At 51.4% G+C, this 25,172-nt stretch overlaps 3 protein-coding genes across 5 annotated transcripts in view; 2 read left to right on the top strand and 1 right to left on the bottom strand.

The window, feature by feature from the left end:
* The window catches only part of ODAD4 (outer dynein arm docking complex subunit 4), a 23,283-nt gene extending 17,310 nt beyond the window's left edge, over nt 1–5,973 (top strand). Inside the window, exons 11-12 of the mRNA XM_024745257.1 lie at nt 1,463–1,547; nt 4,158–5,973. Coding sequence (XP_024601025.1) covers nt 1,463–1,547; nt 4,158–4,705 — 633 coding nt within the window. The 3' untranslated portion in view covers nt 4,706–5,973. The remainder of the gene's footprint in view (nt 1–1,462; nt 1,548–4,157) is intronic.
* Nucleotides 5,974–6,260: 287 nt separating this feature from the next.
* Nucleotides 6,261–13,222, top strand: CNP (2',3'-cyclic nucleotide 3' phosphodiesterase). Its single transcript, XM_024745518.1, has 4 exons — nt 6,261–6,417; nt 7,699–8,368; nt 10,343–10,482; nt 11,717–13,222. The coding sequence occupies exons 1-4, from the start codon at nt 6,415–6,417 to the stop codon at nt 12,164–12,166; spliced, it is 1,263 nt and encodes a 420-aa protein (XP_024601286.1). The 5' UTR covers nt 6,261–6,414; the 3' UTR covers nt 12,167–13,222.
* Nucleotides 13,223–14,435: 1,213 nt separating this feature from the next.
* Nucleotides 14,436–25,172, bottom strand: part of DNAJC7 (DnaJ heat shock protein family (Hsp40) member C7) — a 27,886-nt gene continuing 17,149 nt past the window's right edge. For 2 of the 3 annotated variants that reach the window (XM_024744702.1, XM_024744701.1), the window contains 9 exons: nt 23,831–23,949; nt 22,973–23,126; nt 22,276–22,440; nt 21,362–21,453; nt 18,257–18,330; nt 17,731–17,877; nt 17,346–17,498; nt 15,182–15,244; nt 14,479–14,773 (listed from right to left, as the gene is read on the bottom strand). In XM_024744702.1, the coding sequence (XP_024600470.1) occupies nt 14,736–14,773; nt 15,182–15,244; nt 17,346–17,498; nt 17,731–17,877; nt 18,257–18,330; nt 21,362–21,453; nt 22,276–22,440; nt 22,973–23,126; nt 23,831–23,949 (1,005 nt within the window). In that variant the 3' untranslated portion in view covers nt 14,479–14,735. Of the gene's footprint in view, nt 14,774–15,181; nt 15,245–17,345; nt 17,499–17,730; nt 17,878–18,256; nt 18,331–21,361; nt 21,454–22,275; nt 22,441–22,972; nt 23,127–23,830; nt 23,950–25,172 lie in introns of all 3 variants that reach the window. The other variant, XM_024744700.1, reaches the window with a different exon arrangement.

Here is a 25,172-nt window from a genome sequence, read left to right as displayed (position 1 = left end):
AGAGCAACCCAACCAATACCCATACTGTGAACTTTTTATTTTGGGCCACGCCCTGCAGTGCAGCTTGCAGGATCTTAGTTCCCAGACCAGGGGTCGAACCCGCACACTCGGCAGTGCACGCTCGGAGTCCCAGCCACTGGACTGCCAGAGAACTCACCTCAATACACATATTTTTCTTTGAAAAAACAGACAAAAAATAGAAAGTTTTACAAAGCATATTTACCTTTACTATGTACACTGATATTTCCTACTCTATTCTATTTTCTTTTCATTCCTTTTCTTTAATGCTGGCTGAGCCCTCCTAAGCGCGTTTTGGGACTTGCAGTTTGAAAAGTACCAGCCCCCCCCATCCCCCGCCCCGCCCCCAGGAGCCGATAAGAAATCAGCGTGATTGCCTCACCCTCTTGCGCTGCTTGGTCAGGCAGCCATTTAGAGTAAAAGGAATTAAAAGTAAGTAAAAGTTACGGTTCAGTTCCTCAGTCACACCAGCCATGTTTCAAGGGCCCAATAGCCACGTGAGGCCTCTGGGTACCACACGGTGCAGATCTAAAGTCTTCCCATCACTGCACCAAAGGTGACGACCATGGTCCCGGCCCTCAGGAAGTGTGGTGTCTACAGGAAGCTTAGAACACAACGCCCTCGTTCCTGACCCGTGCGACAGGGACTAGGGGATTCAGCGTGAGAGCCTCGGCGGGTAGGCAGGGCTGGGCCTTTCCCCTACAGGAGGGTTTGAGGTCGCCTTGGAGGCTGGGCAGGTTTTGAAAGTAGGAGGCAAAGAGAAGCGCCTGTCAAGCCAAATGGACCCACGGCCCTAAGTGGCTCCTCATGGGACCAGGCCCCTGACCTTTCACCCTGGGGGGGGGGGGGGGGGGGGCAGACCAACGCTGCACAAGAGAGTCCAGGCCCGGCAGACGTTTCCTGAGTGTTTAGTGGTGTTCTGCCCCGGGTGGGTCGGGGGAGGGCTGCGACGAAGAGGGCAGAGTTGCCCTCAAGATGCACACAGGCTGAGTTCCAGGTCCCCGGGGGTCCTGCAGACACCGTGGGAGCCCTTCAGAAGGCAGGCCAGCCCCCAGCCACAGTGTGTGGCTGAGTCCCCTGGCTTGCTGCCTGGCTGAGGGCTGAAGGGCTTGCCTTGTCTCTTTTACACTGGCTGAAGCCAAGAGAAGCTTTAGGTAAAAAGGTGGGACTCAGTAGACAGACGCAACCCCCCAGAACAGGCCTGAGCCCGAGGGAAATGAGTTTGAGTTGCCTGCAAGCCGTGCTATCTCTCATACCACTTTGTGTGGGGAGTTCCAAGTGCATAGTATCCACTAACCTCAGGGCGGCAGTCTTCAGAGGAGCCAGGGGAAAGGGGAGGGGGCAGGGTTCTGCACAGCCCTGCCTCCTGGCGCTGGGGCTTGGGTGGGGAAAGGACAGGTCACACGGGGTTAAGAGAGCTCACCAGCTCCTCTGCCACCCACAGGCCCTGGATGATGTCAACAAGGGGATCATTGAAGAGCTGAAGAAAACCAACTACAGGGAGATACTCAAAGATAAGACGGAGAAAGGTGAGTTCTGGGGCCCAAAGACGGCAACCTCAGAACGCTCCCTCTGCTTTCCTTCTGGCAGTATTCGCCATGCTTTCCTGCCATTCCTTCGGTCGGGGGCTTGGCACTGCTCACCAAGTATTCTGATTTCAGTGCCGCCACCAACCCCAGCCTTTCTTGGGACAGGAGAGGGAGACCTCGGGCTGGGGTCAGAACCCATGCTGTCTGCCCTATTTCTTCAGTACTCCCGTATTTCTTTAATCAATTCATCAACTACTTGTTGAGCTCTTGTCACGTGCCAGGAAGGTGTGAGATTTGGGAGGAGACAGAAGCTTGGTCCCTGCCCTGGAGGAGCCCACAGCCCAGTGGGAGAGCCAGGCGATTAGAGTTGCCGGCGACCAGGGCTCCTGCACCGGAGCCTGCTGTGCAGGGGGACAGTGCTCTGCTGTGAGGTCCCGGGCAGGGGCGCTCCCAGTTCTGTGGGGAGGTAGGGAATGCTTCCAAGAGGGAGAATCTTCTGCTTCAGGCTCCAAAAGATGCCCAAGCATTTTCCAGATACAAGATGGAAGGTTGAGGGCATTTCCGGTGGGAAACAGCAGGAGCAAAGACAGAGGTGGAATGACAGTAGCTTACACTGCGGGGGCTCTTACCGCTGGCCCGACACTGGGTTAAGCATTAGACAGAATGATCTCACTCGGTCCTCACCACCTAGGAGGTAGGTACTGTTTTGGGGGCACTGGAGCCTGAGTGATCTGCCCACGTCACACAGCAGTCTGACTCGGATCCACACGCTCCCCTGCTGCCGGCAGCTGCTCTTCAGGGCCAGCAGTGGGCAGCGCAGGGGACCCAAGGGCCAGCCGAGGTGCACAGGTGGCAGGGTCTAGCCCTTATCACATTCTCTCTCCCGAGGGCTCCAGGGAGTAGAGAGGCCTTTGATCCCCCGCCTTGCTCTAGGTGTCTGACTGGCTCCCATGAAAGGAGTGAGGGAAGGGGAAGTGGCTGGGACTCCAGGCCCCACCGTCGACAGGGACCAGGGACGGGCCCCAGAGGGGCAGGGATGATAAGAGAAGCTGACCTCCACTCGGTGCTTCCTGCATGCCAGGCGCTCGTCTAAGCTTTATACATACCGACTCATCTGATCCCAGAGCACTAAGAAATAAGTATTCCGTGCTTGATTTTACGGGTGTGGACATGGAGGCAGAGGGGTTAAAGTCCCACAGCGGATTCCAGTCTCCAGCAGCCTACCTCTGGAACCCATGCTTTTCCCACGCTTGTGCAGTTTCTGTCTGCCCCTCTGAGGGGCCCTCCCTCCAGCCAAATCGCAGTAAAGGGTAGCTGGGGCTGGGGCTCCGGGCTCCTCGGGGGACAGAGCCCCTTGCAGGCACCGAGGCTGAAACCCTCTCTGATCCAGGTACAGCAGCGGGAATTTGGGCATGGGGTTTCTGGGCACCTGAGCAGCCAGATGACAGCCTTTTATTATCCAGCACCTGCCACGTGGTGGCCAGATCCCCTCAGAGATCTGCCTGTGCCTCCACACACCCTTGGAACTGCGCTCAGAAGCCACAGAAGGAATAATGTGAAGGGTACAGCAGGGAAGTGGCAGATGCTCCAAGCATCCTCCTCCCTTGGCCGACGGAGTGCTGGGAAAGGCATCCTGAAAACTCCTCCGGAAGGCCCTGAGGCCGGCAGCTGCTGGGCACTTCCCTTCCCGGACAGCAGGTGGCAGCATTGCATGTGTCTTGGCCAAACCACGTCATTTTCCTGCTCTGAACCCAGAGCCCCTATAGGCGGCTTAGAAACCAGGACTTCCAGGAAGTGGAAGGAGACTCAGGAAGGGATTGGTAGCTTTTCTCTGTAGCTGGTAAAAACAACGAGCAAAGATCCCTTGGGTTGTAAAATTGCTCTCCATCCGAACTTCCACCACAATCTGCTCACATTTTTACGGGGAACCTCCCAACAAGTGATGAATATGCTTCCCAGGGACGAAGGGAAATGCAGAATGGGGATGCTGGAGGAGAAGCCTCTGTCCTTTCCCAGCACCTGTGCTAGTTCTCGAAGGGAAAAAGAAAGAATGTGGTCTGGGGGCAGACTGTCCTGGGTTCAGATCCTGGCTCTGCCAGTTATTTATTTGCAGCGTAACCATCGTGTGTGATTTCCCCTCTATCAATCTCAGGTCCCTCGACTGCAAACTCGAATCAGTAACACTATGAAATTTTTTTTTTTTTTCTTTGCGGTACGCGGGCCTCTCACCGCTGTGGCCTCTCCCGTTGCGGAGCACAGGCTCCGGACGCGCAGGCTCAGCGGCCATGGCTCACGGGCCCAGCCGCTCGGCGGCACGTGGGATCCTCCCGGACCGGGGCACGAACCCGCGTCCCCTGCATCGGCAGGCGGACTCTCAACCACTGCGCCACCAGGGAAGCCCTCTATGTTGTTTTTTGATGACTGAACGGTATAATCTGTGCCGCTCACATGATGCCAGGAACAGAGCTGGTGCTCAGTAAATGATCCCTTTTCTCATTTTGGAAAGGGGTGCTGTCTCTTAGAAGCACAGGTCCCCACAGGCTGGGGTTCCCCCAGGCCCGGAGACGGACAAACTTCTACCTTTCTTCCCTCCTTTCTCTTGTTTTTCAGAAGATGCCACTACGTTGGATAGTATAACAGTGATGGCAAAGGAGAAGGAAACGATGAGAATGAGAGATGAACCCGAGAAGGTCACTGAGAAGGTGAGGAAGCAGTGCGAGCGGGAGCAAATGGAGAGTGAGAAAGCGACCGAAGGTGACTTGTCTAAGGAAACCCTGGGGATCACAGCTAGTGGACCAGAAGAACATAGCCAGAGAGGAGAAGTAGAAAAAGCCAGCCCCTCAAGGAGAAAAGAACCAGCTGCGATGGAGGGAGGTCCAGGAGATGTTGCTGAGGGACAATCTGGAGAAGCAGGCAGGAAACTAACAGCAGTGAACAGAGGGGAAACAAGAGAAATTTACAGGAGGCCTTCAGAACTGGACCAAAACCTCTCAGAAGAATCAAGCACGAGGGAGTCCGAAGGACTAGAGAAGACACTTTCAGAAATCGGCAGAAGAGGGTCCAAAGTACTGGGGAAAACAGAATCGGGAGAAATAAGAGAACCAGAAATAACAGAAAATTCTGAAAAAATGGAAAAAGATGAAAAGGAAGACGAATGAAGCCATCGAGCAGGCATTACAATCGGGAGGCTGGCGTTCACAGGGACCACGGAGATCTTATTAAACTGGACCTTCAAGCTGAGATTTGTCTCTAATAGGAAAACATGTGGACTGGGTCCCACAGGTCACCTCTGTCTCTTTCTATTACTGTGTTCCCTTTAAATGTGCATCTTTCACTCTTACAAACCCTGAGTCTGTCATTTTGCCTCCTTACCCCCACCCATTCTCAGAAGAGCCTTAGAGAATGAATGAGTGGGCATGTGGTACCACTTTCCAGGCAGAACTCTGATGTTCTGATTAGGTGAGAAACACGGAGACCCCCAAACAAGGCCTGACCCAGAATGTGACCGAGGTGTGAAATGCGGTCCTCCTCCCCAGGCCCTGTGCAAGGACCTCATGGAAGAAATGAGAAAGGTGCTAAGAAGAAAGGGTTTCAGGAGAGTGAAGAAACGGACGAGCTCCAAGGAGCTCAAAAAGCTTAAAGGGGGGAGGAAAGAGAAAGGCCTGGGAGTAGAGGTATGTCTGCCCAGCTGCTGGCCATTGGTCTTGCTGAGTGAGTACCTACTGTGTGCAGGGCACTGTGGGAGGCTTTCTGGAAGAAATAAGGATGGGACAGCCTCAGCCACCACACAGTGAGGGAGACCTACTTGTAAACCCCTAAGCCTTGAAAACAGAATGAAGTGCACGCTGGCACTGGTGGGGCTCTAGGAGCCCAGAGGGAGAAGGAAGGTGTCTGCCCACGAACAGGGAGCAGCTGAGAGTAGGAGCTGCGGCTGGACCCACCTGTGCCACCCCAGGGCCGGGCGGTACAGTCAAGTAAACCAGGCTCCTCCAGCTTGTCTCCTCCTCTGTGTAACGAGTACCTGCCTCAGTGACTGGTGTAAAGATTATACGGGTGCTTAGCACAGCCCCTGGTGCACAGGAAGCTCTTAAATACCCACCCAGTGAGCTTTCAGTGGTTTCACAGAGGGGGTGGCTGAGCAGCTGAGGACGCGAGTTAGGATTTCATTACATTATTCATCTGCTCCTTTGGCCACTGCCATCCTAGTCCCAAACGGCTGGGGTTGGTTGGGGCAGAGGCTGGGACCTGCCGGGCTAGGGGGAGGCAAGTGAGGCATTTCAGATGCAACTTTTAAGGAACGTAAGGCCAAAAAACTCAATAAGGAAGAGAAAGTATTTTAATGCAATACTGTAAAAAACAATTAATGCAAAACCCGATGATGAGTAAAATATCAAAATTTAAAATAAAGACAGGATTCGACCTTGTACTTGCACGACCCTGCCTCCCTCGCCTCAACCTAATCTCGGCGCGGGACCCGGGAGGGGTGACTGCCTGCCTCTTCAAGGAGTTCATCATTACCTTGTACAAGAAGAAGAGGCCGCACAAGCCCTCCGCTCCCCACCCCCCAGCGTCCGTCGCCGCACAGGTGCCCCGGAGCCCAGGTGCCCCATGCGGCGGGCGTGCGGGAGGGCGGCCGGCAGCACTGCCGCCACGCCCCAGCGCCGAGTCAGTTTCGGGTTTCGACTCGCCGCGCCTGCGCAAAGGGGGCCGGGCTTGGCCCACCCGGGGCCAGCCCGCGCGCGCTCCGCCCCCGGGCTATGTAAGGCGGCCCCCAGTGGGGTCGCGTCACCGCTACACTCCGTGTCCCTCCGCGCAGGCGGGCGGCCCCGGAGAGCTGGTGCTGTGACGGCGGCGCCCCCTCCTCATCATGGTGAGCGGGCGCGGGAAGGCCGGGAGGGGAGCAAGCAAACCGGGCCGGGGTGGCACCTTAGTGGAAAACGGGAGTATTGGGGAATTTGGGAGAGGAAGTGGCATGCAAATGAGGACCCGAAGTTCCGGAGTTGAGTCGGGGCTTTCTTGGCTCTCCGGTACAGGCCTGAGATAGGGGTGGTGCTGGGAGAGTGGGGAGTGCGGACGGAGCTGGAGGAGGAAGGGAACCGCTCTGCAGAAGGTGCTGCCCCGGAGCCGACCCGGCTGGCGGGTGGGCCGGGGTAGCATGCGCTGGGCCCGTGCTGGGCTGGCGTTCGGCGCCCTCCCCTGCCCAGGGCCTTGTCTGAGATAAATGTACGCCAGCCGAGCACTCAGGGTGCTGGCGGGAGGTGGGGCCTCCCGGTTTAGAGGAGAAGACGCTGTACAGTAAAAACTATTGATTGTCACCCGTGGGTTTTAGCAGGCAGGAAAACAAGTGGCTCAGAGAGGTGCTGCTGACACACAGCAAGGGGTGAGCGGAGCTAGACCCTGGACGCAGGTGCCCTGAACCGCCCAGTCCTGGGGCAGGCACAAAGACCACGACTTTGGGGGGGGTCCAAGGGAGAGGAGGAGGAGGTGGCGGGCGTGCTGAATGAAGCCCTTTGTCTAGCGCTCTCCTGCCCTGCCCCCCGCCAGCCCTTCTGTGGGACCATTGTCCCCCCATCCCAGACAAGAGAGTATTATCTGTCACTGGCATTGTTGGGGGAAGGGAGGCGGTCTTTGGGTGACCCTTCTCCACCCTCACCCTGCTCTGTGCCCTCAGGGCCACGGCCGCTGTGGCTTTGCCCAGACATAGAGCCCCCCCACCTCCAAAGAGGTCATCCTTAATAAGTGCTAGGAATATAAAGTTGGGGTCCACTCCTAGAAACGCAGGCTTCAGGCCCTGCCCTGCACACACTTCCAGCACCGTTTTCCTTTCGAGGTGGCAGCAGTGGGCGATCCTTGAGGCTAATCCTTGACGCTACGGTTCTCACTAGAGGAAAGAGTTTAGGACCGCTCAGACAAGCATCCCTCTCCATCCTGCAAAGCCAGAAGCCATCGGGTCTCAAGGACCTAGGAGAGACGGTCCAGCAACCCAAGGCTTGGAAGGGTGCCCAAGGCACCAGGGGTGCCTGTCAATCAGGGCCGTAGCACCTGAGCCAGCTGGGGTTCCTGGTTAGAATGAGGCCAGAGACAAGGAGGCGAAGCTGGCGGGGTGGCCCCGAGTGACCTGGCTGATGTCTGTCTTCCCCTCCTCACACAGAATAGAGGCTTCTCCCGAAAGAGCCAAACGTTCCTGCCCAAGATCTTCTTCCGCAAAATGTCATCCTCAGGAGCCAAGGACAAGCCAGAGCTGCAGTTTCCCTTCCTGCAGGACGAGGAGACGGTGGCCGCACTGCAGGAATGCAAAACGCTCTTCATTCTGCGCGGCCTGCCCGGGAGCGGCAAGTCCACGCTGGCCCGGGTCATCGTGGACAGGTACCGGGATGGCACCAAGATGGTGTCCGCCGACACCTACAAGATCAACCCCGGTGCTCGGGGGGCCTTCTCCAAGGAGTACAAGCAGCTGGATGAGGACCTGGCTGCTTACTGCCGCCGGGACGTCCGGGTCCTCGTGCTGGATGACACCAACCACGAGCGGGAGCGGCTGGAACAACTCTTTGAGATGGCCGACCAGTACCAGTACCAGGTGGTGCTGGTGGAGCCCAAGACCGCGTGGCGGCTGGACTGTGCCCAGCTCAAGGAGAAGAACCAGTGGCAGCTGTCAGCCGACGATCTGAAGAAGCTGAAGCCTGGTTTGGAGAAGGACTTCCTGCCGCTCTACTTCGGCTGGTTCCTGACCAAGAAGAGTTCCGAGGGCCTCCGCAAAGCCGGCCAGGCCTTCCTCGAGGAGCTGGGCAACCACAAGGCCTTCAAGAAGGAGCTGCGACACTGTAGGTGGCGGGGTGTGGGCGGGTGGGGGCAGTTAGCCTTATTCGTAAGCCCCTCTTGCTGGGCACGGGACCATTGTTCTCAAAGCACTGGGGGAGGCATGGGGCTCACCTGGTACCGGCAGAGGCCGCTTTGGGTGGTGGACGCTCCGTGGGTTATGGGAGAGGCGTTTGCCAGGCACCTTCCCTCTCACCGCACCCTTCCTCCTGCCCTCTGCTCCCCATCTGCGCTCTCCCAGCCTGGATCGAGGCCACTGACCCCGTCTTAGAGGTGGGAAAAACAAATTACTTACTACATCAACATTTCGTAAAACCTTGGAGGGAGAATCTGGTCCGATGTTCTCAAACTCATTTTTAGCAGCAGAACTATTTTCTAGAATAGAATATGCCATGCAGCCCTAAGCTGCAGAAAAATGACAACTTGGACTATTGTGACTCCACTGGCGATGGTTCCCAGGCCTTGAGCTATCCAGCGCACCTCCTGTGGCATCCCACAGCTCCAGAGAAGAGTCTCCCTAGTCTAGCCCCTCGTTTTTGCAGATGGGAAAATGCCCAGAAGGGTTGCGGGGTTTGCCCAAAGCTGTAGTGAAAGCTCGACTCTGTTGCCTCTAGAGGGGCCTCCCCTTACTGGGTTGGACCAGGGTTCGCTCCTGCAGGGGCTGTTTGCTCCATCGAGAGGGGAGGTTTGGGATAGGGAAGGACCCTGGTGGCCCTCCTTCTCCAGTGGCCCGTTGGGGAATATGTCACCCACTCCCACTAATCATCTGTTCTTCCTTTAACTCATTCCTAGCTCCCCCTGATTTTAGACTATCTTCATACTTGAAATATCCCCACCCGTGTTCCTTTGCATTGTCAGAGGTAATTTGTGCCGGTATAAGTTCTCAGAGAACTCTTATCTCGGCTCCTAAAATTCGAATGCTGGGAAACTGGGGAACTGTGGTACCTGCACCAGCCGGGCGTGAGCCCTTTACCTGTGAAGAGCATGACAGAGAAGCTCCCAAGGCAGGGCTCCCAGTTAGAGCTGGTTCTGCCCTGGAGATTGCCTCTTGAAGATGCTTTTACCATTAAAAACTGGGATCCTTCTGCCCAGGACACAGTAGGAGAAATGTAACGGGCCACAAACAAGGCCTGCCCTCAGAGTAGAGGTCTCCCTCCCCTGTGGAGGGTGAGCGACGTCCTTCACAGGGATTCAACCCTGGGGGTAAACAGGAAAAGCCTAGTGACTCTGAAGCTAGCCACAAGGCTTAGAGTCTGGAAATTGAAATCACAGCTACCCCAAGTCTCATCGAAACCACCAGCCACATAATGTCATCCTGTTACCTCCCAAGACCCTTCCTGCACCAGGCCCATTGCAGGCTTTCTTTCACCAAACGAGGCTGACCACGTAACTTCTTGTTCAAGTGGCCCCTGAGTGAAATGGGGCACGACTAATACTTACCTGGTCTTGGTGGTCTTGGGAAAACTGGAATGTGTGGTCACCCCCAGTTGTATTTGATTGACAGATTAGGGTCAATCACTTGCCCCAGGTCCACAGGCTTGGAAGTGGGCTGGATGTTAATTACGCTGTTTCGGGCTCCTTCCATTATACCACACAGTTCCCAACCTCTTTTTTCTTTCTACCCCATTTTTCATGACCTGCTTCCCTCTTTTCAGATGTGTAGCTAGTGCAGTTCCGATTCCCTTGGCATATGCCACCTACCCCTGGGTTACAAGTGCCTTAGTTTTCACATCTGGGTAAGAGATGTAAGAATCTGCAGAACATAAAGCAGGGAACTTGTATCAACACCTTTTCATAGCTCCAAAGTTGCTATTAATTTGACCAACTAATGAATGGTAGTGGATCGCTCAATCATAGTGGATTGCAAATTTATACTTAATGTCTGATTTTTTTTCCTCTGGGTCTCCCATGGTCTTGGTGATAGATGTGGCAATGCCCCTGCTCTCCCGCCCTGACTGCCCCACTCTCTCTCCCTTCAGTTGTCTCTGGGGATGAGCCCAGGGAGAAGATTGAACTGGTCACCTACTTTGGGAAGAGACCCCCGGGCGTACTGCACTGCACAACCAAGTTCTGTGACTATGGGAAGGCCGCCGGGGCAGACGAGTACGCCCAGCAGGATGTGAGTGCTCCTCGGCTGAGGTGGGGAGAGGGCAGGGTCTTCTGGAGATGGGTACCGGCTCAAGGCAGGGACCACGAACCAGACAGCCTCTCAGGAAGAGGCGGCTCCATCCCCAGCTCACCGAAGCCCGTGTAGTGCCCCCCAGGGCCTGCCCATCAGCACCTGCTCCTTCCGCAGACGTGCAGAGAATGCTGGTTGGCAACAGCTCCTGCTCTGGCCTCTAAGCCTGTGTTCCCTTCCAAAGGCCAGAAGTCCCTTACCCCCAGTCTGAAGCCTGGCTGCGCTCTGAAGTGGGGAGTGTCGACAGGGAGGCTTATTGGCTTAGGGGTACCAGCCCCGTCCCTGCCACACAGCCCAGGTCTCCCGCCCACAGCCTCTGACATGGGATCCTTAACCACCGGGCGTGGCCGACTCCAGCCTCCTTCAGGTTGCCTTCACAGCAAGGCCGTCCGTGACCCTCTGCCAGCTCCCCCACTTCTCTGCCTAGGTTATTCATTGGTCTCCTCCCACAAGAATGGAAGCTCCGAGGGCAGCACTATTTACAGCGTGGTTCGCCTTGTATCCTTAGCACCTACCACAGCTGCATGAATGAACACAGCCCTTTCACTCCCATCTCTGTTCATTCATTGAGCAATGTTTATTAAGCACCTGTTATGCACTAGACACTGTTAGGACCGGGGGTATGAGCAAAATAGGGAAGATTTCATGGTCAAAATCGGAGAGATGGGCTTTTTCAGAGAATCAGATATAATGTAAGCCAAAGTGTATGGAGTAGATTTTGATCAGTCCTTTATTTCTGACTTCACCCCATCCTCCACCCCATCCTCCAGGATAGTGCCTGGATACCAGGGTGCTTTTACAGGGTGAGTCGAGTAGTATTCCCCTGCATCGGCAGGCGGACTCTCAACCACTGCGCCACCAGGGAAGCCCCAGGCTCTTTAGTCCTCACGGTGAGGAGGGTTCTAGCCTCAGCTGTCTCTTACAGGTGAATGAGCCCTGAAGCTAGTGGGTGGGGAGCCCGGCCTGAGCTCAGGAAGCCTTGCGTCTCACGCCTGCTCTCTCCTGCCTCTCTGGCACCTTCATTTTCTCAAGCAGCCTGGACAGTGTCGGTGGAAAGACATCCTCCCAGCACATGGCCATGGATGTGGATGTCTGCGGGCTCTGCTCGGTGGCACTCACTGTCCCTCTCTCGATGCCGCCACCTCCAGCTCAGTCCTCTGTCCTCTCTCCGTAGGTGGTGAAGAAATCCTACTGCAAGGCCTTCACGCTGACCATCTCTGCCCTCTTTGTGACACCCAAGACGACGGGAGCCCGGGTAGAGCTGAGTGAGCAGGAGCTGGCCTTGTGGCCGAACGACGTGGACAAGCTGTCCCCCTCTGACAGCCTGTCACGGGGCAGCCGCGCGCACATCACCCTGGGCTGCGCGGGTGATGTGGAAGCCGTGCAGACGGGTATTGACCTGCTAGAGATTGTGAAGCAGGAGAAGGGGGGTAACCGCGGCGAGGAGGTGGGTGAGCTTAGCCGGGGCAAGCTCTACTCCTTGGGCAGTGGGCGCTGGATGCTGAACCTGGCCAAGAAGATGGAGGTCAGGGCCATCTTCACGGGGTACTACGGGAAGGGCAAGGCCGTGCCCACACGGGGCGGCCGCAAGGGTGGCGCCTTTCAGTCCTGCACCATCATCTGAGTGTTCCCGGGCCACAGGCCCCCGCTCTTTACAAGGGAATGGGGAGGAGAGGGAAGCATCCCTCTGCTTGATTTTTGGTTTAAGATTTTTTTTTCTTTTTTTTTTTTACTCAGTTAACCTTCTTGTAACTTTTTAAAAACGTGTAAAATAACTGCTCTTTTTTCCTGCCCACCCCCTTCCCCTCTAACGCTCAAGCTCTCAACACAAGCGGGTGGGTAGGCGCCATTCAGGAACCTGGACCAAAGCTGACGAGGCTGGGCCGAGTTGGGCCTGGACCGGAGCCACGACCCCAAGCCCCGCTTACAGTTGCTGGACCCCTAGGCCCACTGCCCCACACAGGGCCGGCTAGTGGGGAGGGACGCCCCAGCGCTGCTCGTGTTCACGGGGTGGTCACCACGGCCACAGAAGACTAGTGGTGGATTTGAGACAGGATGACCCCTGGGCTTTGATCCCATTTCTTAATCAGTGTAGCCCCAGAAAGCCTGGGGCTATTTACCGGGGTAGAAAAGGGGTTTTTACCTTCCACCTTTGGTCCTAAGTGCCTGTCCCCTCCTCCTCACACTGTAACTAGGTAACAGTTTGATACTAGGGAAGAAAACAGAATAAGCAGCAGCCGCATCCCAGGCTGGCTACAGGTCTCACCCCAGGAAGCGGGTGGGCTGCCATCCTCCCAGGGGCGTAGCTCTGTCGTGTGGATGGGGAGATCAGGGCCAGAGACAGCGCCTCGGTGGGAAAGCTCCAATCTTGCTGTCTGCCCAGCCCATCTTGCCTCCTTGGTGCCTCCACTAGAGGGGGTCAGTGGGTACCAAGAGCCAATGGAGTGGCCCCCAGCAGTTTCGTGCCAAGCCCCACCCGGTGCCTCTGGGAAGGGGCTTTTAACATCGCTGCAGGTGCTGTGGTTCCTGGGGTGCCCTCTGCTGCCCTCTGCTCAGTAACAGGGCCTTGCTAATCGGGTTGTCACTTGACAGAAGTGCCCGGGATTTTAGTTACTATCCTGGCTTTGCCCAACCTCAGCAACTTGTAAGACTGATAATGAAATAAATCGTGTTAATCCTAGCTGCGTGCAGTCTCTCTCACCCTCTGTGCCCAGCTCAGTCTTCCCTGGGGCAAGGGCAGGGTGCATTAGGACTGCCTTTGTCCCCCAGCTTGGGGCCATCGGTCCTGTCTCCCCTCTGCGGGCTGAGCACAGCTGTGGCGAGGCTGGGCAGTGGAACAGTGTTGGCTTTCATGAGGAGGCAGAAGGGAGAGAGGCTGGTCTTGGATGCACACAGGCAGTGGGAGTTGGCCGGTGTGAGGGACGTGGAGCACAGAGCTGCCACCCCCCAGCAACTGGGCACAGGCCCACAGGTGTGCCTGCGGTTCTCTAGGGAAGGCCACCTTCAGATCAGTGCCACTTCAAACACAAGGGAAGAGCTGACTCTTCCAAGCCAACAGGGGCCTGGATGGCTACATGGGAACTTCCCAGGCCTAACGCAGTCCGCATTTCAGCGCAGCTTTGGCACTAAAGGGGGAAGACTGAAAAGAAAGGGGCAGAGGCTCAGACGGAAGAGAAATAGCTATTTGGGCCAAGGTCTTTACCCAGCCATCTCTACTTACCCAAAGCACCAAAAATCAGAGCTTCAGCCAAAGCTTCAAGTGTGTCTGCCTGGAACTGAAATTATTCACCACAAACACAAAAGCTTGACCTGAACAGCATGACATATACCACTGCTTCCTCCCCCTGCTTGCCTCCCATACAGGAAGGGACACCAGTGGAGAAGGCAAGGGGCGTTTGCTAAGAGTGGTGTTTCCAGCTAAGTGAGCTGACGTCAGCGCCCAGATCCCTGCACCCAGGAGCTGCCTGTCCCACTTGGAAAGGGTCTGAGGGTCAAAAAGGCAGGATTTTGTCCTTGTCACCATCTCCCTCAAGCAGTGAGAACTCTGAGAGCCCGTGTAAACCTCTGAGTTAGCCCAGCCTGACACCTGGCACCCACTTTGGACACGTGCAGCTTCTAGTGATTTCTGGTGGCCCTACCATAAAATGTGTTTTCTGAACTCGCTGCCCCATGACTGGCATCAGGCTGGGCACGGCAGCATCCCCAGGGCCTGCTCAGCACTCCCGTGCTAAACCGATTTGGAGGCAGCCAGCGCCCCGCCTGCCCCCAGGTGCCCCCACCCCTCGTGGGGTGGCTCGCGGAGCCGAAAGTCCACGTGGGCATCAGCTCCGTGCTGGGGGCTCAGCTGTGGCCCACTGACTCTGGAGTGACACAAAGCAGCTGCCAGAGCAAAATGCCAGAAAGGGTCAAAACATTTTATTCTCTTAATTTTTTTTTTTAACAAAGTTAAACAGTAAAACAAAAATTCACAAGCTGCCCTGTCCACCCCCCACCTCCCTCCCCTACCCGCAGTCTTCGGCGCTGGCTCCCTTTCCTTCACCCCACTCACACAGACACCGGGTATCCAACTGAGAAAACGAAACTGCTCTAAGTACGTGGATCATAATGAAGGGAGGAGGTGAACTGTGTCCAGACACATTCGAGGTTAAACTGAGCAAGTCTGCATTTTCTGGGTTCTGGATCGTTTCCTTTCATTAGCCAAACTGAAAAAAGAAATTCCCTGGACCAGATGCTGTAGGGAAAAGAAAAGCTTGTTAGCTGGCTCTGTGAGTTTTCTGGGGGAAGATCAGTTTGCCCTGATTATGGAGAGTCTTTAAGGGCTACTTCAAACAGAAAAACCTCTAAGGGTATCAAACAGGCTGGGCCTTGGGGTGCAGGAGGGAGCATGCAAGCAGGTTGCACGTGCGTAGTTCTAACACCTTCACTCTTGCAGAGAAGCTCCGGTACTAGGAAGCTTAGAGACGTCTCCCTGACCCTGTGCAGGTGTGCCCGCAAACCCCTCCTCCATCCTCAGCAGCACCCGAGGGTGCAGATGTCCTGCTGGACGACAATTCTACTGCCTCCACTGTTGGGCCCCTAGTGCTGCCTAACTGGGGAGTCCTTGTGTCGGTTTGTGGTCTGGGAACTCAGGCACACCCACCTTCAAAGCTGAAGCCCCCAGGACCGCCAAAGAATGCCTTGAAGATATTGTTTGCATCAAAATCTGCGGAGCAAAGTGAGAAGCAGAGAAGGCACAAAAAGGTGAAAAAATTAGAAGTGTCTGAAGAGGAACTTAAGAGAGACCCATTCTCTAATGGGTCTCCAAAGCTTTCCCAGATAATATCACTTCCCTCCTTTCCCCAAACTTCACCGACGAGAGGTGATCCCACAACTTGATCCCACTCCTGGGATGTGTTCCCTTCTTCCAAGCATGGTCCCAAAGGAAAGCGTTCTTTGCCTCAACCCGCTTCACTGGGCCTTCTCAACAACTGGAAATGCCATTTGCGCTTTACGACGTAAGACTTCTCCACGCTGTCTCCCTATAATGCTGGGGCTGCTACCGAAAAGACTAAAATGTATCACTTAAGTGCTACCAAGACTGTATATAAGAATGAGACCTATGATTTACTGCCTGTGTTTGATGCCATACTCTGTCTACACTGTATGCCAGAAAAAAAGCTATAGTTTACTAAGCACCTACCAGGTGCCAACCACGATGCTGGATACTTTGCTTACATTATATCATTGAGTCAATTTATACTCAACAAAACCTAAGCAGAAGCTCAAGTAACTTGCCCAAGATCACGCGGCCAGTGAAAGCAACAAAACAACACTGCCAACTCCTGTGTGCCTCTAGCATCGTGCTTTCTTCACCAGGCCACAGCAGGTCTCACATCCCCAGTCTGCCTAACTCCCTAGGCTGCACAGGATTTATCTCCACCAGCCAATCCCACCCACAGGCACATCGTGTCCAAAAGTGAATTTTTCTTTGCCTGTGTATCTGCTCATGTTCCTGGGTCCCCAGCTCAGGGAACAGCCCCATCAGGTCAGCTGTGCCAAAGCCACTCTTGACTCAGTCCTCTGCCTCTCCCAACATGTTCTGCAGCCACTCCTGTTGATTCTCGCACTGTCCCCCGATTGTACCCTCTGATTCTCTCCTAGTGGTTGTGTCTTCCCTCCTCCTCACCCTTTCCAAACCAGCTCGCCTCACTGCCATCACAAATACATCTCCAGAGCCTAAATGAGGTCCATGGCTCCCCGACTTGTATCCCTTCAACAGCTTTCGACTGCTTACAACTCTTCTCAACTGCTGGGCAGAGCAATGTTTATTATTTTTTTGGGGCGGGGGGAGCTGCACCTCGCAGCATCAAAACCATGCCCCCTACAGCGGAAGCGCAGAGTCCCAAACACTGGACCGTCAGGGAAGTCCAAAGCTAGGTTTTGTAACACACACACAGACACAGACACACACACACACACACACACACACACACACACACACACACACGAACTGGTGAGGCCAGAACTATCTGTAGAGCATCAACCTTATTTTAAATTCCAATACATTTTCTCCGTGGAAGAGAAAGGCTTGGCGTCAGAGGCAGTGGTCTGACAACTGTGCATTGTTCGGGGCTTTTATCTCCACCTAAGCTCACAGTCAGCAATGATGCTCACGGCTGCACTTTACTTCATTCTAGGTCTTCTGGGGAACCTGAAGTCTGTGAGGGCTTACAGGAATGTGTGAGACACATAAGTATCAGCAAACACTTTGCAGTGGGGGAAGAAAGAACTTCCAGCCAAAAGGAAAAGCCCACATTCTTTCCTGTAGCCTCTAAGGCCTGCTGAGGTCTGACCCAGCTTCTGTGCAGTTCTCACCGCTCTGTGCCTCGAGCACCTTCTATCCTCCTAGCCGAGCCCCTGGTAGCTCCCACAAGGTGCTATGCTTTTCTGCACATCCAAGCCTTCCCTTGCTAGTGCTGACCTCCTTGGCACCCACTCTTGCACCCTTGACACCTGCTGTATTTTATTGCCCTCGTTGGACTCCATGTCTATTAGACCAGGGGTCAGACTTGGCCTATGGGCCAGAGTTTGCAGAGACTGTGGGTTCCCGGATGTCAGGGAATGTTTGATTCACCTTTGTTATTTTCCACACCCATCAGAGTACCTCACACATTACAGGTACTTATCAGAGTGCACTTTACAAATCGCGGAGCATCACTGGCTGATTACTTAAGACTCTCCCTCTGGAGTGTCTTTAGAAAAAATGGTAACGTTCCACAGCTGTCAGATTCATCCTAGGCTGCCCCAACCAACTGCCAACTCACCACCCATATTCATGCCCTCTTCATCCAGGTCTTGTCCACTGTCATATCGAGTCTTTTTCTTGGGGTCGGAGAGAATGGTAAAAGCTTCTCCGACTTCCTTGAACTTTTTCTCCTCCTCCTTCTGAACTTCAGCACTGGCTCCACTGTGCCGATCTAAAGGGAGGAGTATGGGAAGAACTCAGAGCCTGAAGAAAACAAAGTCTGACAGAAAGACCACATTATCCCTGATTTTAGAATCTGGTACTTCCCGAATTTGGAGGGTATGCAACTGAGCAACACCTTATTCCAGCTGAGCAGCCTCTCTGAGGCTTTTGTGCTGGACTGAGCTTGGCAGCGGCCGGCCTAGCCTGCTCCCCTCACCGAGCCCCCTCCCCACCCGCTCTACCTGGATGGTGCATCAAGGCCCGTTTCCGATAAGCTTTCTTGATCTCGTCCTCAGAGGCATTCTTGTCTACTCCAAGAATCTTGTAATAATCTTTCCTCTTACTCTTCTTCAGTTCCAGCTGTGCATTTTTTAGGAGCTGTTTGTGTTCTGGAGGAAGACATCTGGCGTCAACGGACGCGCCTGATTCTGGCTTCCCTTACCAGGCCCCGCCCAGATGCCCTGGAGTCAGAAGCCTCATTAACCTTACCAGGGGCTTTTACGGTGTTTTCTTCTGGAGATTAAAAAAATCTACTGCTAGGTATGTTCTTCACATTGGCCTCATCACACAGAAAAGCAAGTGAAAGTGACAGGGAGGACTGGGGACCAGAAAACAGGTGCCTTGTCCCACTCTCGGGGTCTCTGCTCACTTCTTCAAATAAGCTCCAGGTTCATTCATCCCTGAATCAAACTACTCCTATGTCCAGCTTTAGGACCTACAAGTCAGACCACATAGTTCCCTGAGAAACATGCTCCCAAACTCCTTTACCTTTTGTTTTCTCCGTCTGATATACTTTTTCATAGTCCCGTACTGCTTCTTCATACTGTTCTGTGTCCATGTAACTGAGAAGGAAATACAGGGCGGTACAGCGACATAAATAGCAATGGCCTTCAGTATCACTCTAGGGGAAGAGGCATGGCTCAAGCAAGAGACACACACTTTTGGTTGAGATGCTTCATGAAACAGGAGTCCATAAGCTAGCCATGTGAAAAATGAACTACCAATTCCTCAAGAAAAAGAGAGAGAGAGGTCTCATGCCACTTGCACCTAACCAGCAAAGTGATATTCTGCTCTGAGCAGCCAGCAACCAAGAGGAGAAAGTTCCTTCTGATTTCACTCAGAGCCACCAAGAGGCATCTGGATCACCTCAGGAGAGACAAATGTGAAGGTACCTACTTGGGACTGAAACACAGGAGAAAAACTATCAAGTGAGGTCAATGGATATGGAAGAGCTTGGAAACAGAGAGTGCCATAAACATGTAGGGCCAGCTCCAATCCAGAGGAGATGTGGGATTCGTCAGCCACTAGAAGGATCAAGTTCAAGGTGGTGGCTGCTGGCAAATGCTTCCATTAAGACTAATCAATCTGAGAGATGTAGGTTAATGAGATAGAAAAGGAGACTGTAAACACAGGCTTGCTTCTATTTCAGTAGCACAGAAGAATGGAGGGCCCCTGGCCCAAGATGGGAGGAAACAAGCTTGACAGGCTGATCGCCAGACCTTTTAAGTGTCTCTTCCACAGAAGTAAAGGGCATTTTCCTGATAGTATCACTGGCTCCAAGACTGGCCTACCGATTAAACAGACTCTGGTAGCAGTTCCAGACGGTCACCATGAGCTGGCGAGTGGGAAGGGACCATGCAGTGCGGCTAGCCGCTGCACAAAGAGGTTCAATTTATTACACTGCTGCCACACAAGCCGATCTCTGCAAACATCACAGAGCCCCACCAGGCTCAGAGGCCAGAGCAGGGGGAGCACTACTGATGTGGCTGGCAAAAGTGAAGCCCAACATCTTAGGCATCTAATTTTCTGGCCACATCTTGATTAATGACTTTTAAAAAATGGTGACAAAACCAATGCCCCACAGATGCAAGGCACAAATGCTACTAGGAGTACAGAGAACCCATCTGCAGGATGGAGTATAATAATATAGACTGAAGTAACAGAAAATTAATAACTGACAGCTCTGGGTATAGAAATGATGTGATAAACAAGCTACCTTGACGGACTTACCAGGCCCTACATAATGTACTAAATAAGCTTATATTAGTGATTTGCATTTTTACTTCACTTTTTTTTTTTTAATTCAAAGACATCCTTACATTAAAATATTTTTTTTAAGTTGAAGAAAAAGAAGAAAAGTAGAGCTTTAGGGCAAATGGAAAACTCCAGCCCATCATGGGAAATGTAGCAAAGATCTGGCCTCTCCCCACCTGTAGGGGTGAGCTGAGGCGGATTGGGGCAGTAGTCAGGGCTCTCGTAAGGCTCTGGCCTGAACTAATCTCCAGTACTTCTTGTCAATCCCAGCTGCCTGAGGGGACTGCTGCCAAGCCCTCCGCCGACTGTGCCGAACAGTGCACGCTGTCCTCTGCGGCAGGATCTCACGGCAGAGCCACTCAAGAGAACAGTTCTGTTTCTACCACAAAGATAAGGAGCTATCTGATCAAGGCAATTCCTGATTTTTATTTATTGCACGTATGAAAAACAAAGTCCTTCATCCCATTACCCTCCTAACAAATCCAGAATTTTCTGTTCTCTTCCCAACCCTGTTCAAACACTACAGTGTTCCATTGAGTTGATACAGTATTATGTATCCAGCCACCCCCTTCCCACTAGACATCTAGGTGAGATTCTCCTCTTATGCTATTACAATAACACTGCAGTAAACATGTATATAGCATTTTGTGTCTGATAAAATAAGTCTTTAGCTGGGTCAAAGGGTACGCTTTTGTCTTCCATGTGTGTCTGCAAGTGGTTTGAAAAGATGAGATGACTGACAGTTGGTCTCATAGAATCTGTAATATAATTCCGTGTATGTTTGTTGGACAGATTTAGTCATCTACTCAGAAATTCACTTAAAAAAAAAAGCACTACACACAGGAGTTTTCCTATTTTTTACAAACGTGGATAATTTTGAGAAAACTAAATGGGGAGTAGCCCATGCTCTGCACAACTGGTGAGACTGGAAAGCTTGAAGAACTATGGGCTCATCAGGTAGCAGTAACAGCACCTGTTCTTTGGCTATGCCATTTCATGACAAGGAATGGGATGGGTGTTGGAGGACTGGTATACAACAAATAGGTCTTCCTTTAGAAACTTTAAAGACAGGACATTCTTCTCCAGCTGGGAAATTAACCTGAAAAAAGAAAAGATGGATTTTGGGGAGAGGTCTCTCCTAGCCCCTGCTCATGTTCCTGTCTGGAGAAAAGAGTCTAGTGGGGTCAAGAATAAAATGAACAAGTATGCTGGGGAGCAACCTGACTCTGAAGGCAAATCTGAGCACTAGACCTAGGCAGGAAAATCCTGCCTCATAAATCACCTAGTCAGACAAGGATATTTCAAAAGGGGCTTCCATATACTGCTGGGAGGCTGAGCCAGATTAAATCCCTTCCTATCAAAAGACTGTCTTCCCTAACCCAGAACATACAGGATAGGCACAACTCTCAACTATCACAAGAGATACCTTTCCTCCTCTTCCAAGCACCATACATTCATTCAACAAAACATTAATTGAGTGAGCACCTACTGTGTGCCAAGCACTATGCCAAGTTAGAGCAAAAGTGTACAACACAAAATAAAATCTCCAAAGGAAATGGATTTAAACTTTAACAAAAGGAGTTTGGGTCAGGCATCAGAGGAAACTTACTGACCGTGAGGGGCGTAAGACACTGGCATGGGAGACTGAGGGAGCTTGTGCAATCTCCTTCGCTGGAGGTCTATAAAGATAGTCTAGGGCTGGAACAATCCCACCTAGAGGCAGGGGGAAGGACCAAATGACCTCACAACATCCCTGGGTCTGCTTCATCATCCATAATGCAATTCCCCTGGCAGGCCAGCAGCAACTCCCTCTTCCCCCCACCCACCAGAGGAACTTACCACTGAGCTCTTCTCAAGTAGGCTTTTATATAAGTGTCATCAAGCTTCACTGCATTTGTGCAGTCTTCTATTGCATCATCTAGTTTCCTAAGCTTCAGGAAAAAGAGGAGCAGTCATACTTCACATCTTGGGTGACTGAGGGAGCCCAGAAGCTGTGGGCATGGCTTCAAAATTCTAAGAGGATTGATCAGTCATGCTGGCCCCCTAACCGCCACACTCATTCTTGGTCACTGGAAAGCCAGTATCTCAGAGGGCTAAGGACACCAAATTCAAAATTGGTTTCTTTTCTAAATGATGGAAGCAAAGCACACTTATCTGCAAGGATAAACCGCCTCTGCCACCCAGGTTAGTGCCCAGCCAAGACACAGAAAGAGTAAGCGCGGTTCTTGCCTCCTATTCTTCCAGAGGCCAACTGGAGGGATCAGAATTACTGTGATTTTTAAACCACTAGGACTCTGCAAGAGCAAGGAGCCTATTCTTTCTGACAGTTGTGTGGGACAGAACTTAGGACATTTTCAACTGAGCATGGTGACCATCAGTTATACTGGAGAAAAAAACTAAGCCTGCCTCATACTCGAATTTCCTCCAAATCACTCCTAAAAAAGAAATAATCACTTGCTTAGGCAAAAAGAAGCAATACTTGCTTTAAAAATTGTCCCAAAGCCTCTAGCCATTCTTTTACTGGAAGAAAGAAACTTGAACAACAGGTGGGAATATCCTTCCAAACTGTCCCTCGAGTGCCCCTAAATTCCACAGAAAAAATAAAAGCTTGCCTCTCAGAAGGAAGTTCCTAACAAGCTGAAATATCAACCTTTTCTCATCTGGCTTACCCTCATTGGGCAAATTTCCCAAGACTGCTTTGTTGGCCCTTAAAAATATCTCCATAGGCCCCAAGACCCAGACCAAGTGCTTACCTTGGAATTAACCGTACCCCGATTACAGTAGAGTTTAGCATTTGTTTTTCTATTATTGGGGTCTATCCCCAGGGCTTCTGTGTACAGTTCGTATGCTAGCTTGTAATTTCCTTCTTTAAATGCTTTATTCCCATCTTCTTTCTTTGCTTTAAGTGCTTTGGCATTCTACAGAGAAAAGCAAGGAGAGGTCAGTTCACATCCAGAAAGCCTCGTCTGAGAGGCCACTGCACAGAGAGGCCAGAGTCTATTTTCAATTGCTTAGGTCCCAGCGGTTTAGCATCACATGGCCCTCCACCCTGCGCAACCCCACCACCTGGGCTATTTGTTGCTCACTGGTGCTTCCTACAGAGTGGTCAGGGGAAACCAAGATTTATAAAAGAATACCAATGAGACCTGTGTTACCCAGGGTTTACCTCCACCCCCCAGGATAAGCATTACTATCTTTTCTTCACTGAAGGAAGAAAAAAAGAAAAAACACACTTAGATATTAAAAGGATCTGACCCTATAGATCACATTTACCTTTAGGCAAATAAAAGTTGCCCTGAAATAATTTCTCATGAAAGGATCAAGCATCCTGGCAAGGAGGGAAGAAGTGCTATCACATTCCCTGTGATTCTAAAACCTTCCACCTTAACTCTCTAAAAGGCTCAAAAAGAAAGCTTTCTTTCCTACCCAGATCTGGTGCCTAGAACTTACTCTGCAAGCAACGCAGGCCTTCTCATGGTCAGGAGCCATCCGGAGAGCTTGGACAAAAAACTGAACCGCCTTCTCAATACAATCTTCATAATAAAGGCAAAGACCTCGTACATATAGAGCATCGGCATTGGTGGAATCCATTCGTAAAATGTCACTGCAATAGCCAGAAAGGGGCACATTCAGCTGTGGTTAGGATCTCCCCCACCATTACTATCATTTGGCCAGTTTTTTTCTTGACCATGTGTCTAATATGGAAAGTATCCAAAAGTAGATTCCCAAGCACTCTTCCCAACCTGTCCCCAAATAAATCACCTGTATCTATCCTTATATACTTCTTGTGTCTCACAATCTTTATTAGATCAGGGGTTGGTAAATACAGCCCACAGGCCACATCCTATCTGCTGCTGGTTTTTGTAAATAAAGTTTTATTGAAACTCAGCCACACCATTCGTTTATCTATTATCTATGGCTGCTTTTACACTATAGTGACTGAGTTGAATTGTTAACAGAGACAACACGGCCTGCAAGGACTAAAATATTTACTATCCAGCCCTTTAGAGTTCAAAAACCCCTTGAGTAGAAAGAAACGGACATTTAAAAAAACAAAAACACACCAAAAAATCCACACATCTCTTCTTTCACACGTAGCTCAAGTACCTACTGAACTCCTACATAAATACCTTTGGATTTTCGGTATAATACCCGGTCTAACCTTTGGCTTTAAGTCCCAGGAAGGTCTGATCACCCTGGCTGGCCTACCTACAGGACAATATGTTAACTCCTGTTGTAGGGAACTGCCAGACAGCATTCGTCCAGTGGTATCTGGCATTTTAATACAAAACTGGCCTGACTTCATACCTGGCCACAGACTGTGCTTCTGGATAACGACCCAGCATTGCTAAACATTCTGCTTTGAGGATTTTGAAGCGATGGCAGGCAGGGGCATATTCTAGGGCACGGTCCATGCAAAAAACAACCTATGGGGAAGAAGAAAGCAAATAAGGTTCTTCATCCTGGACTCCAGAAAATGTCTTGACTTTAGTTTGATCACAGGCAACAGATTCAAAGGGAAGTAATACCAGAGTTTAAGAATATACCTGTTTAAACAAACAAACAAACAAATATATATATACACACACAAACACACCACTAATTTATTTGATTAAACCACTGAAATGAGGAGAGCAGCCGATCCAGATGATAATGATGACAGCAAACATTTACTGAGTACTTTATATATTAACCCATTTAATGCCCACAACAATTTTCTGAAGCAGGTAATATTAATACCCTTATTTTACTGATGAAAAAACTGAAGTAGAGATTAAGTAACTTGTTCAAGGTCACCAAAGCTTGGACCTTGGACCAAATAGGAACAGAATTTGCTCTTAGACACGAAGACTCCAGAGCCTATAACCTTAATCACCACCCTAAGGTGCCTCCACAGGGAAGCATATCTATAGTGACTGGGATCAAAACTCACATTCTTCTAGTAGAAATACCATTATTTGCTACTCTGCATAATTCATCATGCTTAGCCTACTAAGTAAGACAAGGAATACCACAAAGAGGACCTGATAAAGAATCATTACTCCCTATATTACTGAGATTGCTCACAGTTCCCTCCTTCCTGTGGCATAAGCCTCACATGATGGCCACTCTTCCACTTCCACTTTAGTACAGAAATATCTAATGATTAGTTTGCTTTCAATAGTCCTAAACTATACCTAACACATTGCTATACAAACCAAAAAGGTTCTCTCTCTCTCTCTGTCTCTCTCTCTCTCACACACACACACACACACACACACACACACACACAGAGCTGAGATTATTTCAGTCTTTCAGCTTCATAAAGACTTCCATATATTCCTATTTTTTCTGAGTTTGTTCTCTGAGCTTTCACTTTGGTTGATCTGTTATTCCTGGGAAATCCTTCCTGAATCATATTCTCCTCCAAGAATAACTGACCCAATGGAGAAATCTGGAGTTAAGGGACACCCGTTCCCTCTAAGAATCTGGTCATAGGGATCAGGAAGAGATGAAGTCTGAAAACTGGAAGCAGAAATAACTCAAATTCCATCAACAGGAGACTGGTTAGGCAATGTAGACACTCATATACTAGAACATTAACTACTATGTGGATCTAAAATAGAATGAAGAAGTTCTGCATATACTAATATGTAAAGAATTCCAAGGT

This window comes from Neophocaena asiaeorientalis, unplaced genomic scaffold, assembly GCF_003031525.2.
Source record: "Neophocaena asiaeorientalis asiaeorientalis breed wild unplaced genomic scaffold, Neophocaena_asiaeorientalis_V1.1 scaffold1, whole genome shotgun sequence".
Taxonomy (NCBI): Eukaryota; Metazoa; Chordata; class Mammalia; order Artiodactyla; family Phocoenidae; genus Neophocaena; species Neophocaena asiaeorientalis.
This window is presented reverse-complemented; position numbering and strand designations above follow the sequence as displayed.